Raw genomic sequence first — 15,115 nt, forward strand, 5'->3', positions numbered from 1 at the left:
AAACACACATATATTTCACGACTCTATTTCATTAATCTATATAGATTTGCATTTCATGGTCATTTTTGCAGACTGATAGAAGTAGAACTGAAAGGTTTTGTTGATCATGTTTGGTACCTGCTACCTGGGGAACCTGGTATTACTGGACCACAGTTTTGAGGCACCACCTCTGGGAGCCTTTTTTTTTGTAAGTGCTGTGAAGAATGGGTTCACAGTCCTGTACTTTTTGTCTTGTTGTTGGGTGCTAGGTTCAGCCAGTGAGAATGTCCGGAGCCATGTCACTGGCTGGCTGAAGGACCTCAGTTCTCACACCAGCAGCATCCCTTAAACCAAAAGCACTGTGCCTCCTTTCTCTGTGCTCATAACCTTGAGATGGAAGACAAAGTGTTTATACTAAAAGATTGCCTAAGTTCTTGTTGCTGGTGATGTTCTTGATGCAAGCTGGTGTTCTTTCCAAAGTGGTGTATGTCCAAGGCTTTATTTAAACTGTGCCTCGTACTTAAATGTGCCCAATCTTTAAATCATCCTTTCAGGATGTCGGGGCCATAGCAGAAAGAGGGATGAATAGCACTTGCACTGTGGAGGCATTCAAGATGTACCTTTGTGTCAGCTGGAGGGTGAAATTACTGGTTATGACAATGCTCTTTGTGGCAGCTTATGCAGCACATGCATTGTCACTGATAACAATGTATTTGATACGTGATCACTGCAAAGAGATTGCTCAATGTTCTCTTGGACTGGACTGTGACTGTAGCAAACTGACTCTTCAGTTGCCATTCCCTGAAAACATACCCAAATTCCACCGCAACAATGACTGCTCACTGCTTTGGATGCATTGCTTCCTTTTGCTTTTTTCTGTAGTTACATCAAGGAAAGAGGATTGTTTTCTGTCTTTGTCTCTGTCTGTCTGTATGTCTGTCTAGAGCACGGAAATTTTTTGTTAAAGACTGAGAGAGTCAGTTGTTTGGCCTCTTTGTTTTCTGTGAAATTTTAAGGCTGTTGGTCAAATTCACCAGGCTCATTGCTGGGAATAAGTAACTCATCAAAAAAAAAAAAAAAAAAAAGACTGCTTTGGTTATTGGAAGGCTGCAGTAGCAATTTTCAGTGTCTCTGCAACAATTTGACAATTTAACTTTTATTACATTTCTACAGTTGCCTCTATGTTCTGTTTCATGCACATGCCAAGTGCTATGGGATGTTGTGCTGGCTTCTGCAGATGACATTTTTGATGAATTACTTTGGTAATGTGGTGGGCTACAGTGATCAGATTTGTGCTTTGAAAGGTGTAAATCTCTGGAGAAGGCATAGAGAATTAATAAAATCCAGGAATTCTATTAGGTCTGGTTTTGCTTTTTGTATTTCCCCCTCTTAGATCCCATTTTTGTTAAGATTAGCCTTATTTTGTGGAGTTTCCAATCTTTGTTCTAGAACATTTGAGTTAACTATAGGAAAAGTTATCATTAGATTTTTAACGTGTCAAGTCCCCTTGACGACCTGGCAATCCCTTTATGTGCAGGTGATGACATAACTGAAAAAACTTGTGTACCGACTTCATTTGCTGACAGCAAGGAATTATGCCTAAATGTCTGGACTAACAAAGAATTTAGAAGAAGGAAAAATATCAGGTAGGGAGAATTTCCCAAATAGCTTGACTGTGAAGCAAATGTACATTTCAGGCTAAACTGTTGCCTGTGTGCTTTCACATTATGGAAAATGAGAGCTGAGCCCATTGGGGATGAGACAGATAATAAATCTCGAAGACAGAAAACATGGTCAGTGAAGCCATTTTAGAATGATTTCTCTAAAGGAAATTGTTAAAGAAATGCAGACTTCAGGTGTTTAGGAAATTCTATAAAGTCTTCTGTGATTTTTTTGAAAAAAATTACTACTGATATTTTAAAAATTCATAATACAGCTATACAAATAGTTTTGTTCTTGTCCTGGGTCCTTTCTTTATAACAAGCCTCACAAAAAAATACCTCACAACAGAGGTGGTAGATTTTGACTGTAGTTGTCTTTACCATGTTGGGTGTTTTTTAAATAGTCAAACACAAGGTATGATTCTAATTTTAAGTATCAGATGTAGCCTATTTTTGAAGTCTCACAGGTTTAAAAATATCAAAGGTTGGTTTGCTTCATTATATTACAAGTTAAGCATTTCTTCATTTTCTAAAGGAAAACAAGTTTTAAAAAAATACTCATTTCAGGACCTTGCAGAAATGAATTTTTGAGAGAAATGATTGCATCTGCAAGTGACATATAAAAAGAATAGCTTTGATTTCTGTACATTGCAGCAGTCTGGTATAGATCATGGCTTGGAAATGTTTGACTGATCTTTTGCATTGCTGAAGAATTATTTTCCTTGTAGAATGAAGAAGAGGTAAAACAGTTAAATGGAAATAAACCCTGAATGAAATGGTATACTGTGTAAATTTAAAGATGCAGTGTTGAAAAATGTGGGGGTTTCCCCCCTACTTTTGGGTAAAGGGCTCCCATCGTCTCATTGTTTCTTAAAAGATGAAAAAAGGTGGAATAACTTTGCATTAAATTGCATGGTTTCTTTGTTATTGTAACAAAGTGTAACATATTTTACCTACAGAATATATGAACACTTGAGGGATATGTGAAACATGAGAAGTGGTGTAGCAATAAAAGCTTTTAACTGGAATCTGGGGGAAGAAAGAGCACTAATGGCAAAGATATACATAAATTACATTTGTATACTTGCTTGTAAATAATTTTTATATATCTATATGCCCATATATAGAAGAGGGAAGCTTTTTTTGTGTTTCCAGATTTATAAAATATAATATATTTGTCTGGAGAAAGGGATGTAATGTTTAATTAGTGATACTTTTATATTGTTTATACCATTTTAAGAAAGCCTTGGAAGAGTACATTGCTTTCCTGGGGGGTTCCCATGTGCTGCTATCATTAATACAGGCACAATATTGCAGAATTTGTGATCTGATTTTTCAACCCACCCTCCTTTCTGGGAGGGAAATGTGAAGTGACGGTTCTAAGATGGAACTGGTCACCCTCCCCACTGGTGCCAAAACAAGTGTTTGCAGAGCTATGCTGCAAACCAGACCACTGAAATGAAATTTGCTTTTAAAAGCTTTGTCTGGGAAGACATGTGGGCTCTGCCCCCCCCGCTTTAAAAGGGAAGGAACTGTATTTAAGAAGTTGAGTCTTTAAAGCATAGTGGACATACAGAGAGAAGCCTTGAGCATGATCTGGAAATAAGATGAATAGGAAAGCCTATGGTGGTGGCTTAATGAAGGAGGTGTGTGAGGTGTTGGTGTGGAACAGCACTCTTAGATTAATATGGGTAAGAGGGGAGGGGTTTCTTCTTTAATTTTGAACATTAGCGCTTTTTATTCACTGAATGTTTAAAACCTTCACTGTAAGTTACAGTTGCCCAACTGCAGCTGTGGTAAAACTGCAGCATGAGTGCTTCTACATAGCTTGGAAATTGCACATTTTCAGTTAAGCATCTTTTCGGGGCCTTCATGGAGCATTAGCAAACAGACAGCTAGCACTGAGTAGTCTCTTCTTTTTTTAATTTTAAATTTCAGTCCATTCTTCATTTTTGTTCATTGCAGTTCTGTATGCCACTGTTAACACATTTTGAGGGAAAAAATATTGATTGATATCTGTCTCTCTCTCTCTAAAAAACAAAATAATTTTTCCTTGAGCACAGATGAGTTGTTGTTAAAAAGAGAATTGCAGAAAACTTACGATAGAGTCTCAAAAAACTCCTAATATAATGTGGGCGCCTGAATGTAAGAGTTTTGGTGAGCTTCTAGTGGCAGGTTTTCCAGGCTTCAGAAAAGCTGTCTAAGGGGTACAGAGGAGTTCCCAAGACTTCCAGCAAAACTGTGAAAAGTCAGTCTCTCTGAAAACATCCTGCTGGGAGACAGGGCTTGCCCAGGAGGAGAGCTGGCTCTGGCAAGAGAGAATGGGTAGGAAACTCTGCTCTCCATGTTGCACGTGTAACATACCCAGTCCTGCTCCTTTCTGAGTCACCAATCTGCAGCTTTTACAGAGCTGTACAGAGTCCATCAGATACAGGATCAGACGCTTCTCTGCAAGGTGCAGGCTTAGCTCACTTATCCATACTCACTGTGCAATGCTAACTCATTTTTACCCTGCAGCTGGGATACAGGAACTGAATTCTTATATCCTGTCAGCTTAGCTGCGGTGCTGATAAACTAATAGAGCAAAAATGCTTATGTGTCCTTCTCACTATGTGAGAAATGCAAAGCGGCTTCTATTACCTTTCCAAAGTGTGCATGGGGTTGGATTTTTTGACAAGATAGAAATTTAACAGCTGAATCTTACACATTGAAGAGATGTGAGGATTATTTTTGCTGATGTAAATGGGCATAACGGCTTTCAACTGGAAGAGGATAGGTTTACATTTGATGTAAGGAAAACATTCTTCACTATGAAGGAAGCGAGGCACTGGAACTGGTTGCCCAGAGAAGCTGTGGCTGCCTCATCCCTGGTAGTGTTCAAAGCCAGGTTGGATGGGGCTTTGAGCAACCTGGTCTAGTGGAAGGTGTCCCTGCCCATGACAGGGAGGGGTTGGATCTAGATGATCTTTAAGGTCCCTTCCAACCCAAGCCATTCCGTGATATGTGAAACTTTAACTATGTACTGTCTCTGTGTATTTAAGTGGTAAGTCATATGTCACTACATGGGGTTTATTTTGTGGGTTTTTTACTATTTGTTAATATTTGTACTCTGGTTTTAGTGATGTCTTGGTAATATTGTGTTTTTGATACTGTTTCAGGTTAGATATTGAATGTATTTTTATTTGAAAACTTAAAAATATGATGTTTTGATTCAACAGCATTCCATGCAACTCCTAATACTTATAAACGAAAGAATACAGAAACAGCATTAGATAATAAGCCTTGTGGACCTCACTGTTATCAACATTTGGTAAGATAATTTTATATGTCACAACTCACTGAGTGCTAGTGCTAGCTGCAGTATAGCAGGATATGCTTAGTTTAAGGACATGCTGGATCTAGGATAGTGCATCTGCTTGTGGGCCACTTGCAGTCAAGTATATTACCTTCAGTTGGTGTGAAAGAAAAAATTTAACTTGCAGTCATCTTGAGTAGGAATACTTGTAGATGTAGCCTGAGATATTTGTAGGGAAGAAATACTACTATCCACTAATGATAATGTTTCTGCTATTGTGCCCAATCTAGTCAAGGAACTGCAGACTTAGCTCTCCTGTAAATAATATCACGACTAAAAATTATAAAGCTTTTTTAGTTTGTCAAAGGCACAGTCCATCCAGGACTTGTGCTCTTAAGAAGAAACAGGATGGAAATTAATAAAGTGAAATCTTCAGTAATATAATTTTAAATCTCTCTCAAAATTCCCCTAAATTTTTTAGTATGAGAAACTGTGCAATTTTCCCATCTAAAAACTTGCTACACAATGTCATACCCCTTTTCACTAGAAAACAAATTACCAATGCTTGCATTTTAAAAAATGCAGAACACATATTGTTTAAGTACAATGTGCAAGAAGAGTTCTTGTATTTTTACAGGTATTTTCTGTGGGAAATTCTAATTTTTTTCTGTCCTTTGAGAAAATAGAAATTTACTACTGAATTATTTTTCACTTGGCAGCCAAAGTAAAAGGTGAACCGAAATGATGACATAAGTACTTAGTAAGCGTAGATTTTTTTCATGGTATTATCACAAGTACTTGTGTTCATGGTTGGAGGGCTTTTCACTGGAATTTCTGTGCACGTCATTATTTTGTAGAACAATGGGAAGTTACTCAGTATGCAAGTAGAAGGTGTTCTCCCACGAGCCCTGACCACAAGTGAAAGAAGCACTTCTCACTTCTTTTGCTGTAAATGGTGATGTTTTGTGTCCAGGAAGGCGCAAAGGAGTTTGCAGCTGCCCTGACTGCCGAGCGCATCAAGACCCCGCCGAAGCGCCCCGGCGGCCGCCGCAGGGGGAGGCTCCCAAACAACACCAGCAGGCCCAGCACGCCCACCATAAACGTGCTGGAGTCAAAGGACACGGACAGCGACCGGGAGGCTGGCACCGAGACCGGCGGAGAAAACAATGATAAAGAGGAAGAGGAAAAGAAAGATGAAACATCCAGTTCCTCTGGTAAGACTGGGCAGTGCTGCTTCATTCAATGAGCTGCAGTGCTTGAGAGGATGAAACAAAACCAAAACAACAGAAACCCCAACCCAAAAACCTCAACAAAAAAAAAAAAAAAAATAGAAGAAGTTGGGCCATGCAATCCTAGAAAACATGTGTTTGGAATGTATGGAACTGAGTGAAAAGACAGAGTAATAATAATATGAGTTTAATCCAACTGAAAGAAAATGTCTGTATTGTCTCAATTTATGTACTGGTCATGTAATTTGAGTAGCTACTGTTAGCTTCTGTAAGAGGCATGTGAAAAGTGCTGTTTTTCCTGGCACTTAGGAAACAACAACAAAAAACCTGGGATAGTTTTTAACTGCAGCTAATGATTTGACATTTTTGAGGGCAATGTAAATTTTGAAACGTAGCCTTACGTTTATTTATTTATTACAGAAGCAAATTCTAGGTGTCAAACACCTATAAAGATGAAACCAAATATTGAGCCTCCAGAGAATGTGGAATGGAGTGGTGCAGAAGCTTCAATGTTTAGAGTTCTTATTGGCACCTACTATGACAACTTCTGTGCAATTGCCAGACTGATTGGGACCAAAACATGCAGACAGGTAAGAAGGGAAGCTACTTGCTAAGAATGATAGCAATTTGCTTTTAAAACTAAACTATACAAATACTAGTATTGATTACTAAAAGGGAAAAGTAATTAATATTCTTGGTTTTCCCAAGAATGCTATGGTCCAGAATTCATACCACAATTGTTTTAAAACTGTTTTAAAATTAAACTTGCAGGAGGTTTAAATTGGACTATCAGTTCTTAAATGACAAAAATAATCAACTTTAAATGTATTGAAAAGACACTATGACTGGATATAATCTGTAAGTTGTTGGTTGGAGGAAATCATACTAACTTAGAATATGAGCAACTTTGTACTAGTGAGAGATTTATCGTGGATGTGTTATGGTATCTCTTGTTAGGTGTATGAGTTTAGAGTAAAGGAATCTAGTATTATTGCACCAGTCCCTGCTGAAGATGTTGATACTCCTCCCAGAAAGAAGAAAAGGAAACACAGGTAAATCTGTTACTAAATACCCTTAGCATAACAATAAATTGGAGATACAGGGGATCAGAACAGAAAGTTTTTTGGAGGAAAAGTTGTGCAACTCTTCTGCTTTTGCTTCCAAAACCAAAAGTTGCAGCAGTAAAACAACATGGTGTTTTAGTTTCAGACAAAAGTCTTGCTGCCTTGGCAAGTATAACCTTCCTCTTCTCTTTCCCTCTCCTTTATTTTTAAGCTCTTTAACAGCCAGGTTCTTGTAGGTGTATTACTGCAAGTAGTCAAAACTCTGTTTAGATTAGAAATCACCTATGCAGCTTGTTGCAACATACAAGATAGTGTGGTATAATTATTTTTTACAGCAATAAACATAAAATTTAGAAGCGTTTCAATGGGATTGAGTAATGATTATATGGTATTTTAAGATTAAACCTTTTTTGTTAATGATGAAGTATATTCTAGCAAGCTAGTAGGATTGCCTTTTGTTTTCTTTAGGAGAGACTATTCCTTTGTAGCACCCCAGTTTCATTAGCACCTAGAACACCAACTACAGAACCAGGTTAACAAGTTATTATTTGAAGTGAAGCTGCAATGAAGAACAAAATAAAGCTTTTTCTGGAGCCGCAAAGACCATATGACTTAATTTCTGTTGAAATTGCAGACTTGGTGGCTACTGTCTATCTGTGAAATGCATTTTTCTTTGAGAATTTTGAGGTTTGGAAAATGCAGCTCTGCATTGATTATTTTTATTCCCAGAGATAAGAACATAGGAGATAAAAGCTGATTGAAAATTAGCAAAAACATTTCTTTAGCAAGCAATAAGTACACTTTTTTCCATATAATTTCCTATTTCTCCCTTCAACTTTCCTTATTTTCCCCCAAGTTTGTCCTTCCAGTTCTTCTCCTATCAATTCTTGCTTCTGTCTTAGCTTGTCTATTTATTATTTCCAGGCCTAGGGAAATTCCTGAACTGGTTCAAAGATCCTGTTGATGTGGAGTAGAATATTTCTGCTTTGTAGCATAGAGGCAGGCAACGTGAGCTGGGAAAAGATTCAGTGAGCATCTGGAAGAGATTTTGTTCTCAGCAAAAGCTATTGATTTTAATGCTCTTGGCACAGTTTTCAAGTGTTTGGGCATTTGGTAGGCTTGGCTGTTTTAAATTTAGGTTATTAGCCATGGTGGAAGTTTGGAATATGCAGCTGAGAATTAGCTTGCTGTCAGATTCACGCAAGTTGCTATAAAAATGGTGCCACTACATCTATTTGAAAAGAGTAGCCAAAAGGCTCAAATGTATTTTTGCTGCTGAAATGGATTGTATGATTACCAGGCTGACATTGTTGGAGGAGTTTTCAGACTTTTTTTAGTTTAGGGTATTTTTTTCCCAAGTAAATAAAAGCACACACCATTGCATGGGGTTTCTTGACTTTATTTTGTTTTTATTAGTTGCCAATATAAAACCTATCATGGTAGCAATTTAGTTTTGAAGTGCCCTTTAATTCTTTAAACTCTCATTGAAGGAAGGAGATAATTTTACAAATGTCATGCCCCAGAATATGTGGCAATCGAGCTGTCTCCATTCTTCTATGGGCAGTAGCCTTTTCAAAAAGGAAAGCAGTTTGGCCCACCTACATCCTGCTGTAACCTGAGCACTCTGAAGATCTCCCACAACCAGCAATTGGGACAACCATTTGGAAGTCTTCTCCTGTTTCTTACCTTTCTTTTAGTTGAGTTTGCTCACTCTTAGAGTAAATCCAGTCCTAGAGCCAGGGACACCCTTTCCTTCCTTTTGCTTTTTTCCATTGCAGGGGTCTTACCTGTTGGCAGGTTTTCCTCATGTGTGTGTGGCTTTGAGCTAAAGCAGAGTCACCAAAGAGAAAAGCAGCAGCAAAAGGCTGTCTTTGCTGGCCTCTTGTAACTGATTTGAGAAGAGATAAAATCTTTTCTTGCAAGACTTTGCCTATTTCCCAAGTCACCTTGGTGCCCACATGGGCATACTGAACAACTAGCTGGCAAGACTGCACCCCTCTTGGATAGTGAAATATCTTGTCTCCCTCCTTCCTGTGTCATTTTTGTTAAGATAGCTGTAATAAGGGTGATCAGAGGGAGAAGATGACTTTTAATAGAGTTGCTTTTTGGAGAACCAGTAAGTGTCAGAGCCTGGCCTGTGTACCAAATTAATCTGTTATTTTGAGAAAACTCTGCCTTGATGACAAGTGAGTACTTTGCATAGAAGCCAATAAAAAATCTGAATGAAGAAAGAATTCTGAAAAGCATGGGTGTATGCTGGAGGGAGAGTGTGCTTCAGTAGTGTTCATTGTTTCATGTGTATGTTTTTCTTCCATTGTTGGGAGCTGAGTTGCATTTGCTTTAACTAATCAGCACTCATTCCTCTATTTTGGAACTGGTTTTAAGGCCATGTAAAGCTCTGCTTCTTTATTATTTTTGGTTTTCCTCTTCTCCCTCATCCCCTATTCAGAGGCCACTTAGTAAATTTTATTTGAAAATATTTTCTTTTTTTTCCCACCAGTTTCTCATTTTCCTTCTCCTGTCCCTACCTTCTGCTGGACTGCTGTTCACTGCATGTGTTTGAATAGCTTATGCAGTTCTGCCAAGAGTTCAGGATGCCTTTTTGTAGGGATTTAAAGTCTCACTGTTATCAGGCAAGAGGTGCAGCTGAGGTGTTGGCACAGATATTCTTATGTGCCACCTGGTCGGAAGGCTGAGTCTTGGAGTTGTGGGGAGGCTGTGGATAAGATGACCTGGGAGACTGAAGTCTTTGAGTGATGCCAGAACATCAAACAGTGCAAAGATGTATTGGACATAATTGGCATGTATTTTGAATTTTCAGTGCTCTTTCTGATAGCAGAGTATCCCTGTGCAGGGCAAGAAATGCTGGAATAGCTTCTTCCAAAGAGTGTTGTTAGTGTTGGGTTGACTGACACCAAGCTGCTGCCTAGAACCCCTGGCAAAGTCTAGTAGGATGTTAGGAGAGAAGAACAAGATCTTTGACTTCTGTCATGATGCTTCTGCAAACACTTGTTTTCTAAGCTGGCTCTCCTGCAGATGTCAGCAACCAGATGTACAAATCCACCAGCTTGCTTGGAAACCTGCCACGAAGTTTCCAGCTGGCTTTTTTTTAATGAAGCTTCAAGTTGTGAGTGCTTTTTCAACTTTGTCTATTCCTTGCCTCTGCTTCCTGCTGCATGGGAATAGGTCTTGCCTTTTGTTTCTGTTTAAGATGGCAGATTATAGGGCAGATACGAAAATGATTACCTTTAGTATGGTGCTTACTCAGGCTTCAGCTTTGTGCACTAACCAGGGGAACTTGCAGTGCTTTGTGGCAGTTTTTGGAAGTTACAAGGCAGTGAATGCACTATTGGATTGTGACAGTCAAAGCTCCTGTCGGGTTGGTCAGTGTTGGCAGCCTGCTGCCTGTTGTCTTGTGTCATTCCCCACAATTCCTGCTGCCACTGCGTGTCTCCAGCCCTTCTCTCACTGGCCTCTCTCCCTCCTCTCCAGAAGAGGGGCAGAGCAGATGGATGCCTTTCCCATTGTGACTGCCACCTGTAGTTTTCTTTCTGCTTTGATTTGTTACTATTAATGCTTTGTGGATGTGTGTGTACATTTAAAGTATTAGGATAGTGCTTACTTTAGGAGAAAAAGTAAAGCTGCTGATTGCTAATGAAAGAGTATTTTAAGAAGTCTGGCCACAGAATGCTTTTAAGGGTTTGGTGTGCTAGTAGGCCCTTATTATCTTGGGGTGACAGACAAGTTTCTGTGAAAGACTTGTTCAAAAATATGGTATATTACATTTTCCAAATACCAGGCAGACAAGAAAGAAAGTAGTTTGATGTGCATTAGAGTAATTTAAGTCAAAATTGCACTCCTTTCAGGTATATGGGAAGTTTCTTCTTGCAGAATCAGTCTCAGAATTCATAAATGTATGTTGGTAGCCTTTTCTTCTAGAGTAAATCACTCTTAATAGGAATGTAATCTATTTATTACAGTACCCTGTGATGCTGGGCTTCTTCCTTCCCCTCAGCCTTAGTTACTTGGATAAATCTGCCTTTGTTGGTTTCTAACTCGTATGGGCTCCTTCAGTGCTTGTAAGAAAGTTGGTTGTCGAGTTAAAAGCTCAAAGTAAAGCTTTAAAAGGGCAATTTTATAGAGAATCTTATTTATCTGAAGCTGTTGGAGGGCGCAGCACACCATTTGGTTGAAGTAGAAGCTGCTGTGGTTTTATGAAAGAAGTAGCAGCTAAAAAGTCCTATTTAAGTAGTTACAGTGGGAGATATTTTTTCAGAGTGCAGACTTCTGAGGAGTGTTGCAGTCACTGAAAGGCAGAACAGCTTTCTAGGTGTTCTGTGCTGGGGATCTTTTAGTACCTGTGTTCATGAGTGTTTTAGGCTGCTCAGTAAATCTGCAGAGGAAGTGAGGTTGCTCGATGCAGCTGGCAATGTATTATTTGGCCAGGGAATGAGGCTTCTCCCACATTGGCATCATGTTGTTATATGATATACTAAGGAAGTATAAAATAAAGTAAGAAAAAATAAAACAAATGCTTTCTCCTTTAATTTTAAGGCTACTGAAATTAAAAGTCTGGCTTTCCTTTTGGTACCAAAGGTCCAGACAGGTGTTTTTACTTGATTGTATCTGACATTGTTTGTGGAATAGGTGACACTCCCTGGCCAAAGAGCTTGCAATATGAAATGTGTACAAAATAAAGGAGGAATTGTAACTTGCAAGAACTTGCAAGTATAGTGAGTTATGTTATGCTAACCAAGAGTATGTTGTTCTTAAAAAAACATGGCAAAGCAACAAACACAAACAATAAAATCCACCACACAACAAAACCACCACTTCTGGCAAAGGGCTTGCTTGGCTGAGCTACCTGAGAAGGGGGATGCTGAAGGAAAACTGTAAGGACATGAGAGAAAGGAGTATAGGCTTTAAAGCAGAAGGGAAAAGGCTCAGTGCAGCACCACCAGCCAGGACAACTGGGGAAAAGTATCCAGCCGGAAAGAGTACTGAGGTCCCAGCAGTGTGGCTGTGCCAGGCAGACATTGTCTCCTGTGCTCAAGTACTTGGAGCTCCTCAGGTGAAGGGTAGGACCTGGCTGTGGTCTGAGGTTGACAACCAGAGTGGTGCTGGGGAAAGTCCTGTGAAGCAAACAGCTGTCCCACTTTCACCCCCCTGTTTAGGCATGACCCTGCAGATCTGCACCTTCAATATCCTTCCTTCGCTGCTGCTCCTGCCTGCCAGAAGCAGCTCCAGCAGCCAGCTCTTGGCAGGGTTTCCTTCAAGACCATCTGAATTTAAGCATCTCTAGCCTGGGCTGGGTGGGGGACTGCTCGTCTGTACAATCCTGGGACTAGAGGAATGATGTGGGGAATGGGGGGAGCAGCCTGCAGAGCTCTGATCTTGTCAAGCCTGAGAGACTGGGACAGGGTGGTTCTGCTGCAGCCCCTCTGACTTGTGTGCAGTTAGCAGGTGTTCATGTCTCCAGAAGCTTTCCCATCTTAAGTCAAGTGTGGGTACAAGATGCAGCTGCCTTTCCCAGCCCACTGCAGGAGGAGTTCCTGTCAACCTTCTTGTTTGTTTTGTGTTTTTGCAGGTTGTGGGCTGCTCATTGCAGAAAGATACAGCTGAAAAAGGGTTAGCATCTTTCCATTCAATTTATGTCCTGAACTTTTAAGAATCTACTATTGCTTTTTTTGGTTTTGGTTTTTTTTGGGGGGGCCTGATTATTTGTTTTTTTTAATGCTAGGCCATTATATATGTTCTGTGGGGAGCTAGAAATTATATGGGAGTGAAAAGTAAAAAAAAAAGTAAACTCTCACTACCCATATTGTAGGGACAACAGGTACTCTTCGGTTTACATAGCTGGAAGAGCTCTGTGTAATTCAATAAAAAGGGAAGGAGGCTGAGTTTACAGTCTTTCCAGTATGGCCTTATTGAAGGAGAGGTAAAAACAGTATTAAGGATAGGAGCTGCAGTAAAAAGTGCCTTTTTTTTTTTTTTTTTTTTTTTTTTAATTAATTTAGAAATAGTTCTCTGAAAATTTGTTGAGAGTGGTTGGGACTTCTAGCAACATAAATAATTGATCAGTTTGTCTCTCTCCTTTTTTGTTGCTGATTGCTAACTTGAGCATTTTTACAAATTTACAAATTCATGCAAACCCAAAACAAGCTCAGGAGTATTAATAGCAAATATAATTTATATAGCACCAAATTTTCCTAGCTGCTCTATAGGTAAAGCTCTAGACTTGTCCCTGGTAGTTCCTTTCTTGCTTAGAAGACTTCAGCATTGTCTGTACTGGAAAATTGACTTGGGAAAGCACAGTGGTATAATAATAATAAAGGGATTACATTGCCAGTGTTACCTGTTTGAAAGTTGACTGTTGTTCCACATTAAAAATTGCTTTGGGTATTTAAGCAAATTTACTTTGCTGAATAATATCAGTGCTATTCCAAAACACGTTCAGACAGGAAATTATACCATTGTAGTTTCGTTTTTCAGTTTTCCACAGAAACAGCTTTCAGCTCTGAATACTCAGAGCAGCTGAGCAATGGCAGAATGAGCTGCACTAGGAAGCAGCTAATGGTGTAAAACACCTCACTAATGTTACAGTTCTGGTTTGGTGTCTTTTGGGTTTTTAACCCCACTTGCTGTGGGTTTGGGTTTTTTGTTCATGTTTGGGCTTTCTTAGTTAAATGACTAAAAGGGAATTTTTGCCTTAGAGTGAGGGGAACTGTATATTGTATATTGTTTGTTTGCAACTTTCAACTTTACAAAATGTTGCTATTTTTATTCAGATGGGTCATCGAATCACGTTTACAACTATCAGCCATGTGATCACCCACGTCAGCCTTGTGATAGCTCATGCCCATGTGTAATTGCTCAAAACTTCTGTGAGAAGTTTTGTCAGTGCAGCTCAGAATGTAAGTAAAACATTTTGAAGTTATCTGTAAACTTCTCTCACTGTCCCACCATCGAGCTCTGTCCTACCAGTCTGTCCATACTGCAGACAGTGTTACAGGAGCAGCAAATTGTGTCAAACAGTGTGAGCATGTGTAATTAAAGTAATTAAGTGCGAGGAAGAGTAATTAAAATCGGGAAAGGAAAGAATTTACAGTACTTGACTGTCCTCTGCAGATATCAATGGCTTTGTTGCCAGTATTCTGATATGCTATAAACTGCACAGTCTTAATTTTATGCTGTACTTTTTCATACTTGCTCTCTTCCTTTCCCACACGTTCCTTTGTAGGCCAAAATCGTTTTCCTGGGTGTCGTTGTAAAGCACAATGCAACACCAAGCAGTGCCCCTGTTACCTGGCTGTCCGTGAGTGTGATCCTGACCTCTGCCTGACTTGTGGAGCAGCTGACCACTGGGACAGCAAAAATGTTTCTTGCAAGAACTGCAGCATTCAGAGAGGATCCAAAAAAGTATGTCCAGAGTTATACAACTGCATGCCTGTTGCTGGGTTTTGAGGTGTTCTGATATTTTCAAGCCAGAGAACTTGAACATATTTGCCTTCATGCTGTCAAACAGGAAAACAAACCCAAACCAAACAAAACAGCAAAGAAGGAGTTGTCACTTGTTAGCTTGCTCATGTGCTGCTGTTAAGCTCTTTCTACATTTTGTCATGTAACAATTAGTGTTTTCTGTGCAGCACTGCAGCAGAATATCTCCTTTTCCCCATTCAGGCTTTGCTTCTTAGTTGCAAATAGGCTGCTGTTCTAAAGTGATCCCTCAGCAGTCTTCCCCAGATCAGCATAAAGAAGTTTATCCCAGAGTCTGGAACCTGTTCCTTTCTTCAGGTGTCAATTCTAAGGCATAAACTTGTATACAGTCTATGGATATCTTGAAATATCTTTGAAATATCATTCAGTTCTGACAAATAAATAAATCAA

The 15,115-nt window shown here is 39.4% G+C and overlaps 1 protein-coding gene across 7 annotated transcripts in view; it reads left to right on the forward strand.

Annotated features, from left to right (window-relative positions):
* The window catches only part of EZH2 (enhancer of zeste 2 polycomb repressive complex 2 subunit), a 49,986-nt gene that overhangs the window by 31,574 nt on the left and 3,297 nt on the right, over positions 1-15,115 (forward strand). For all 7 annotated transcript variants that reach the window (XM_069007737.1, XM_069007731.1, XM_069007733.1 and 4 more), the window contains exons 10-16: positions 4,859-4,950; positions 5,909-6,149; positions 6,585-6,754; positions 7,122-7,216; positions 12,816-12,856; positions 14,017-14,142; positions 14,469-14,647. In XM_069007737.1, coding sequence (XP_068863838.1) covers positions 4,859-4,950; positions 5,909-6,149; positions 6,585-6,754; positions 7,122-7,216; positions 12,816-12,856; positions 14,017-14,142; positions 14,469-14,647 — 944 coding nt within the window. The remainder of the gene's footprint in view (positions 1-4,858; positions 4,951-5,908; positions 6,150-6,584; positions 6,755-7,121; positions 7,217-12,815; positions 12,857-14,016; positions 14,143-14,468; positions 14,648-15,115) is intronic.

This window comes from Aphelocoma coerulescens, chromosome 2 (assembly GCF_041296385.1).
Source record: "Aphelocoma coerulescens isolate FSJ_1873_10779 chromosome 2, UR_Acoe_1.0, whole genome shotgun sequence".
In the NCBI taxonomy this organism is placed as follows: Eukaryota; Metazoa; Chordata; class Aves; order Passeriformes; family Corvidae; genus Aphelocoma; species Aphelocoma coerulescens.